The sequence below is a fragment of the Cheilinus undulatus genome, linkage group 20 (genome assembly GCF_018320785.1).
Source record: "Cheilinus undulatus linkage group 20, ASM1832078v1, whole genome shotgun sequence".
In the NCBI taxonomy this organism is placed as follows: Eukaryota; Metazoa; Chordata; class Actinopteri; order Labriformes; family Labridae; genus Cheilinus; species Cheilinus undulatus.
This window is the reverse complement of record NC_054884.1, coordinates 31,439,947-31,448,455: the sequence shown is the minus strand read 5'-3', so window position 1 is coordinate 31,448,455 and position 8,509 is coordinate 31,439,947. Positions and strand designations below refer to the sequence as shown.

The following is an 8,509-nucleotide window of genomic DNA, read 5'->3' as shown; positions in this document are numbered from 1 at the left end:
TAATAAAGCATGGATGTTAAAAAACAGTGGACGATAATTAAAAAGTAAATAAATATAGACTTCATAGAAATATAATATATAAATATTATATATAATATAAATATAACATTTATAAATTATAACTAATGTAACTATATTGACGCATTTTGTGAGGCTTTTTCAGATCTTTTCATACTCGTATCACTGTTAATATTACATATTCACGTGTTTTCTATGCACACCGGCAGTTTGACGTTACGTGCCCCGGAAGTATTTCTCTTTACCTAACGAGGACAAAATGGCGGCGCGCTGCATGTGAAGGGGTCGGACGAGGTGAACGGGAGCCGGCTTTATGATCCGAGAACATGTATAAAACGCCATGCAGCAGATTGTCAGGTAACACAACAACCAGTTTGATATAATCTTATACTTGCCGCTACTTAAAAATGTATTTTTGTTTTATTCTGCTGAAAATAGCCGCGGAGGCTAAGGCGGAAGCTAGCAGCTAGCTGTAGCATACAGTTCTCCGTATAGAACCTGAGATGTTTGTTTGGAGGCTAGCAGTGACCTTAAATAGAAGTCAGGCACATCTGTACAGTCCAAAATTAGCGAATTAATTCTTGGTATTATAACAACAACACATTTGCTCTGTAATGTAACTCTTGTGCTAACATATAGCATGTTAATACAGAGTGCTATGTAATGTTATGAGACATGTAACCGTTACATGACTGGTCGGTGAGAGGAAGACTTTCACTTAATTCAAGACAACGACTTCCTCTTTCGCCTTATAAAGTTGATACGTGTAATAATAAAGGACCTCTCTTATATAGTTTAAGTTGCTGTTTGTGTTTTTAACCAAATAGATGACTTTATAACGTGAAGGACTGTCTAAAAGACCATAACATTGATCCAACACCCTTCAGAGTGTCATTACCAGTCAGTACACTAGCATTAAAGAAGTGTTGTTTCTCTGTCTTTACTGCCATTTGCCATTTTTATTCAAGCTATATAATAGATAAACCTGTAAATCAGTGTATTAGTTTATGATTTAGGCACTTATCCTCTTCAGACTGTTCATTTGTTGTATTTAAGCTTGGCAGATACCATAAAAATACGTAAACCATAGTTCTTTTGTTTGCTTTAATTTTTATGCTTTTTTTACCCATCAAACTGATTTACTCTTGAGTTTTTAAAGTTTTACTTTTTAAAGCGGATTATGATTCAAGACAATGACATGCTATAGGCTATAATTTTCATTATTGGTCGTCTTTCTCACCATGTGCAATATTTAGGCTCTTTTTCAACAGTGTTTTCAGTGTGGTCACTATCTGGTGTTTGCATTCATGAACCAGGGGTCTGTATCTGGACTACCATTAATACTGTTAATAATGTCATCACTGTTGTACTTGGCCTCCATTGTCACATAACTCAGAGTCTCTCTATTACGGCTTATCTGCTAAGATGTTTGTTTGGTTATTTAGATCCCTATCAGCTTTTGCACAGCAGCAGCAATTCTTCCTGGGGTTTACTCAATTCCAGTGTGAGAATGCAAAACATTCAGACAGATAATAACACAAACATAACATAAACATCTTAATAACACAATACAATGGCACAGGTACAAACACATCACCCACGCCCTAACAAAAACACACAACTATTGTATTCAAGTAAAAGTACAGTTACTCTGGTTAAAATTTCCCTGAGTAAATGTTCTATAAATCTACTAATCTATTAATCTAAATTAAAGTACTGGAAGAACTAAGTCCTGGGTAGAGGAGCTATGGAGGGGTTATACAGTAAATTATGATATGTCCTTATAGGCAAGACTGAAGGGAGAATAACTATCCAACCAGGTTGTTCAGGTAAAGTCACACCTTTATAATAAAGTAAAATACACGGCCATATCGATATTCATACAGAGTTAAGTTTAATATTTTCAAGTGTTTATAGTGATCCACGGAGCTGCAGTAACTCAAAAAAATCTGTGTCAAGGTTGATCTCCTGTGGTAAGGGCAAAGCAGAAAGTCAACCTCATAGTGTGGCTATTCATACTGATAAAGAATAACCTAAGCACTATACCTCCTTTAGGAACACCTTAAGTCACAGGCAGCAACTCTAACTCAGCAGATAACTTCAGTCATGCTGCAAATGTGTCTCACATTAAAAACATGACAAAAGAACCCCAGGACTGAACAACAGAGGACATCCAAACACAACTTAACACCACACCCAAGGACATAACGGGGAACATCACCCACATATCCCCCCAGAATTGACATCAGAGTGGGTGGAGCTTAGATCAGTTGGCTCTTCAGAGTTAGACTAGCAATGGAGGATCAACACTGTCAAATAACTCCAACACTGAGAACCGTTTCACTCAGAACAGAGTTAGAATTACACTTCAGGAGTGAAAATCAACTCAGAAATGTTCAACTCTTACATTCAGTTTTGGCTGTTCATGGATGTGATGTAGAATCTTTCTGTCTTGTTTGAGTTTAATTCGTGTTGCTCTACATAGTTTGGGAGTGAGTTCCACTCTTTTATAGCTGTGTACATCACTCTTTGTTGTCAGGCTGTTTTAAATTTACGTAAAATGAAACGGCCTCAAACTGCATGTCGTGCCACATAATTGAGTATCTGTGCACTAAATGACAGCTTTTCATAGCAGATGAAAGGTTTTTTTGTTGTCATAACATTTCTCATTAAAACCATCAATTAGTACATCAATCTGTTTCAAACTTCCAACCATGAAAGGCGTTCATGCATCTTAAGGACGAGTCTTTGAGTCTCATCCACCTGACAGTTTATAATACGCTTCATTTTCTGTTTTTGTCATTCACTTGATGCTCTTTTGTGGCTCTATTTTTAGTACTATGATGGAGCAATCTGGCACAGAAAATTCTCTCAGAATTAATTCTTATCTTATCTTACACTTGTTATTTATTACATGCTGCATGTTGTTTTATTTTTAGATTATTTCTTGCAGGTTTTATCTTTGCATGTACATGTTCCAAGAATTCTCTGATCTGTATTTTTGTCTGTGTTCATTCCTGGGTCATTTATGCAGTCCTGTGGTTTGTTTTTATGTTAACAAGTAAGATTTACTTTTATTGTTGATTTATCTACTGTCAGCAGATTGTTTGGTCCAAAACCAAAATAAAAATTTTGAAAAGTGGTCTTGATGAACTTGAGATTGGTTTGTCCACACGCATAATTTTTCATCTTATTTTCCATAAGATTAATGGAAGGAACTGTTGCTCTGAAAGTTCATTAAATAAACTAAACCAACTGTGTTTGTTTGATTAACTCAGAATATGTTTTCCTCATTTCTTTTAGGTTTAGTTGGTGTAAGCGTGAAACAGAAATTAATTAGATGCAACCAAAGCGCCCGTAGTCTTATCCAGCTGCACAGGAGAGATCCGTCAAACTGGCTGACGTACCAGCATCTCAACTTCCTCAAACGCCAGGTAACCATTGCAGGGTTTAGTATCTTCTTGTTCTTTTTTTTTTTTCAGTTTCATCCTCATGATTCTGTAAATATTTGCTGTTTATTATATGTCATATGTTTCCAGTTTTATTGCTGTAAGTTCTCCCCTAAGTCCCATGGCTTTTCTGTTTTCTCTCCAGTATGTAACAAAGAAGAGCAGCGAGCTTCACCAGCGGGCCATCCCCAAGCAGTCTCCCATCCTGACCATCGTGGATGAGAGAGACGACAGCATCGAGCGACAGGTGCAGAGAATACCAACTATCGATCCTGTGGTCGCTGATGCAGAGACACAGGCTGAGGGTGTTATCAGCAAGACACAGCCAGAATTATCCTCCTTAGATGCCGCTTCACCAGATGTGACAGCAGAGAAAGTTCTAACTTCAGTTGAGACGCCTCATGTTCACGTGGAGTCGGACGAGGCGAGAGAAGCTCGACTGGACAAACAGTGGAAGATTCTGAAGGCTGATGTGGCCGACCTGCCGGATATTTACGCCAAGCTTGCCAAAATCAAACTCACAGGTAGAGAGCTCACTTTGTCATTTTGTATTCATTCATACAACAAGGAGTTTTGAACATTTCTGGAAATGTGTTATTTTGGTATGGAGTCCAAGAATTGTAAGATTATCATTTTTTAATGATTTTTGCTTTTAAAATAAACTTTGAGAGGGAATTTCTTACACCAATGGTGATTGATAACACAATCAATTGTGATTAAATTAATGTGTTTTCCCCCTTTATTCAGTAGGAACTTTAAAGATTAAATTCACACTGGTAGATCAGATATTGAACATCTTTTTTTACCATTTTGACTCAATTTTTGATCATTTCTTGCTGCTAGCTTGCAGTGTTAATTTTGCTGACTAACACTGTGACTAAAATGTTCATCAAATACCTTTTTTCCATGACAAAAACTAGACTAAGACTTACAAAAGTAGATCTGTGATGACTAAAACTGACAAAAAGTAAGTTTAGTTTTTGTCAAGATGACTAAAACGAGACTAAAATGTAAGTTAGTTTTCGTCGGACATTCAGAATCTGGGGTATTTCTCCACTGTGGGTAAATCTGTCAAAAAACAGTCCATCTGTATCTATTCTGCCTCTTAGCTGTAGAAAGCAGGGACCCCAAATTTGGCAGGGTGTGTAGAACACACTAACATGGTTTGGTACCAGATTTAGGCAAGAAAATAAATGCTTGAACTAAAAGTAAAGTCTAAAATGTGAGGACTTTTTATGGACTAAAACTAGACTAAAACTAAAAAGGGTAGAAATGACTAAAATGTGACTAAAACTAAAATACATGTTATTTAAAGACTAAAACTAAGATAGAAATGAAAAATAGCTGCCAAAATTAACAAAATTAATGCTTGAATGCTAGTAAATGCTAACAAGCTATATTGTTTTCCCAGAGTGCTTTGTGAAGGGCTGTCAACCAATGACATGCTTAAACGTGTAGATCATTATGGAGATGGCCTGAATAAAGCATAATAGAGAGAAAGAGAGATAGAGAAACTGTGATGTGGCTGTCTGCGTCATTGTTGTTATATATCTGGATTATACCCACTTATTTTTTTTTGTCATCATAGAGTATAACCACTTCTGCACACACTACTACATTACTGGCTGATGCCCAGTGCTCTGTATTTGAATCAGTGTCAGGAAGGAGAAAAAATGGTATTTGATCATCTCCTATTTTAAACGTTGGTATCGATATTTGCCCTCATTTTCACGATTGGTGCATTTTTGCTGTGCGCTATTCTTTAATGTCATTAAAGGGAAGTTCCAGTTTAAACAGGCCATTTTAAAATTCACCTGTGAATTTCTGCTTTGTGATTTCAGCTCTGGTGGTAACAACAGCAGCAGCTGGCTATGCGATGGCTCCAGTACCATTTGACCCCATCATCTTCTTTGCGTCATCTTTGGGAACAGGGCTCGCTTCTTGCACTGCCAATTCAATCAACCAGGTCAGTAACCAGAAGGCTGCTTTCAGAGTTTAAAGTTTGTTCAATCCGCAGCAAGCCAAAAACTGTTGGTTTCTGTTCATACTCCTATCTTAACAATTCATAAATGTACGAACTGAGAGGTGATTTAGTGATTGGACAGTTTTGGTGACTGAGGAATTTAAATCCTTTGATTTTGATGCTTCTGATATAAAGTATTATATTTGTCATTTTTTGTTATGTTAAATTTATAAATAACTACAAGAAAAAGGCTAAATTGATCTGGGGCTTCTTTCTCTATGATTGCTGTTGCACACTTTCAATAGAATTCATGAGCTGGCATGGAATTAAACACACACACAAATTTTTGCACCTGAAACAGGGAGAAGAACTACCGTGTATTGCATGTGGGTTACTAACTGACTAGCTTAACTAAGTGTAGCCTCAAGAGATCCCTTAAATGGTTTCCTATACAGATTTCTTTATGAAAAACGAACATTAGGCGTTTAAAAATTCTCTGCAGATCATAGTGTGTAGGTTTCAGTCCTCTTGTACACTTACTTCACTGTTTTTTTGTTGAGTGTTTTTGCACTCATTTAGTCTAATCACAGCACTAGACTGCTAAATGTGCAGTGCTTTGAGGAGTGATGAATGCCACTCAGCCGAGGAGTTTGATCATTACTCACAAAAAAGCAAATGTTAGCAGTGAAGTAAGAATTACTGCTGGACTATACAGGTGTATCTAATAAACACTGTACAAATAATTCAGCTCTGCTTATTTACTTACATGACACAAGTCCCAAACAGTATCAAGTACGGCTTGTATAATTGTTTCAAGACCTTCAAACAGTGCAGATGTTCCCGATCATAAATCTGTTTTTATTTTAAGCACCAATTTCCTTTTGGAAAGAAAACATTGATGATTTGACTCAAATCTGGCAGAAAATCTGTCAGTGTTATAATGCCCAATACATCTTTAGTTGACGTGCCATACAAACATGACTCTGCTTGTTGAAGGACTAACAGCTAACAGTTAAAATGATCCCTTTGTTCTAGAAAATGTTTAAAGAACGAGGACATGCCCTCTTTACTCGCTCTGCATCCCTCTTTGGCTACGTATTTCAAAAATGCACCTATCTGACTGTGATGCCGTTGTTATTTTTCAAGCTATAAAGCTAAAAGAGCTAGTGAGTAGAGCTAGTTATATAATCGGGTGCTCATTATATTGTCTATTGTTGACGCTGTACGCAGGAATTTGCTCCGTGACTCAAGAATATTAGAATAATTGGCAACCTTTCCTTCATCCTCAGAATGAACTCTACTTAGTCGTGTATTTGGCCTGTAATTTGGCAAATACCTTGATTACACTAAAGGTTCCTGCCCTTGGGGCCAAATAACCCATTGTCCCCCTGCAGAATTACTCCATCAGTGTTTCAACTGATGTCTACATTGTGTTTGAGAGAGTTTTAAATGCTCTGAGACTGAGTGCCTGCAAGTTTGCTTGTCAGTGCAGCCACCCACTCCCCTCAAAATGAACAAGTTTCAAGCTCACAGTGCAGATAAAACAGTCACTATTCAGATTAACTACAAAGAAACTCCATAGTAAAACCTGGCAGTCAAAACTGACAATCTGAGACACTCTGATGCAATAGAAACATCCTCTATTGAACATGGATGTGGGTCATTGCATTTGACTTAGCTACAGTGTGACCCCTTCCTATGCTACCTCAGGATTACATATGTGGATATAAATGTGCAAATGTTTGCACACATGTTTTTGTAGTCATGCCTGAATAGTCCCATCGCTTGTTTAATATTGTGTTGTTCATCTGAAACAGAGCGGCTTTAACTCCTCCGTGCTCCCCCACTTCACACTGAGCAGGTGTGTAAATATCCTCCAGGTATTTGAAAAATGTCCCCCTCTCCTCATGCCGCTGAGAGTGGCGTAGACCCGAGCTCCGAGCCGTTCAGAGCGATGAGTGATGAAGAGGCGGCCGCCACTGTTCTCACTGCTCATACCCTGGGTGTCCCTTTATCTGCGAGCCCACCCTCACATCAGTCCTGTCAGTCTTCATTTTCTCCGCTAACGCCACCTGAGGTTAGGATGCCACATGGCTTCATATTTCATTGAAACAATGTTGTTTTCCTTTTGCTGCGTCTCTGTCGGCCTCCTCCAGTCGGCTCCATTTTCAAACCTACAATAAAAGGTGAAGTTCAGAGCACATGCTGCTCAACTTAGAGTTGCAAATTGGATAAGTGTGTGTTAAAACCTGCAGGAGGTACAGAAAGTCAGGGCTTCTAAATCTGGAAGTCCAGACCTGCTGTTCCCAAAGCGGGGGACTGCAAGACATCCAAGCACCAGCTCAGACTACACAAATTTAGCCAGATTTTGGTCTGACTGAAACTAATATGAGCATCGGGAACGACTGACACTTTGGTATTGTGACATGATTAATGACACGTCCAAGACGAGACCACAACTTGACGAGACTAACATGTCAGAATTTTTCTTGCATCATCATCTAGTTAGACATCCTATTTTTTTTTTTTTTTACGTTATCACATTTATACCTCAACATTCGTTTGATCATTATCAGGCCCATACCTGGACGCCAATGTACAGTGAATGGTCGGGATACACCTGTAGTGTGGCAGGGTAAGACTTTTGTTCCATAGTCTGACACAGTGCCGTCATGAACATCTGAAAAATCGTGTTCTCTGAGCCGGCCGTAAGGGAGATCTCAAGATAATTTTCTAAAAGTCAAAGAAAAACAAGGACTAATTTCATATGGTATATTTTACCCATTATTGTAAAAATCTTTCCAAAATGAGTGAGTTCAAAATAAAACCATTGTCATCGTCATAATATCCTGGAATTTAACTCTCTACACTACAGTAATAATGTAGAGTAGGGGTCAACTGATATGGATTATTAGTACTTCATGAGATCAATAACCAATTATCTATACCAGCATGGATTTAAAGCAAAATGTCAGCCCCAGCTGGGAATAACTACACAACAAAACAAAAAAGCCCCCAAATTAAACACAACAAAATAAAAGCTCATATCACTATAAGTGGGGAGGATTACATTTTGAAA

At 37.9% G+C, this 8,509-nt stretch overlaps 1 protein-coding gene across 1 annotated transcript in view; it reads left to right on the top strand.

Annotated features, from left to right (window-relative positions):
• Positions 1–267: 267 nt before the first annotated feature.
• Positions 268–8,509, top strand: part of LOC121528313 (protoheme IX farnesyltransferase, mitochondrial) — a 56,381-nt gene continuing 48,139 nt past the window's right edge. The window contains exons 1-4 of the mRNA XM_041815695.1: positions 268–375; positions 3,322–3,452; positions 3,613–3,991; positions 5,309–5,433. Of these exons, the coding sequence (XP_041671629.1) occupies positions 345–375; positions 3,322–3,452; positions 3,613–3,991; positions 5,309–5,433 (666 nt within the window). The 5' untranslated portion in view covers positions 268–344. The remainder of the gene's footprint in view (positions 376–3,321; positions 3,453–3,612; positions 3,992–5,308; positions 5,434–8,509) is intronic.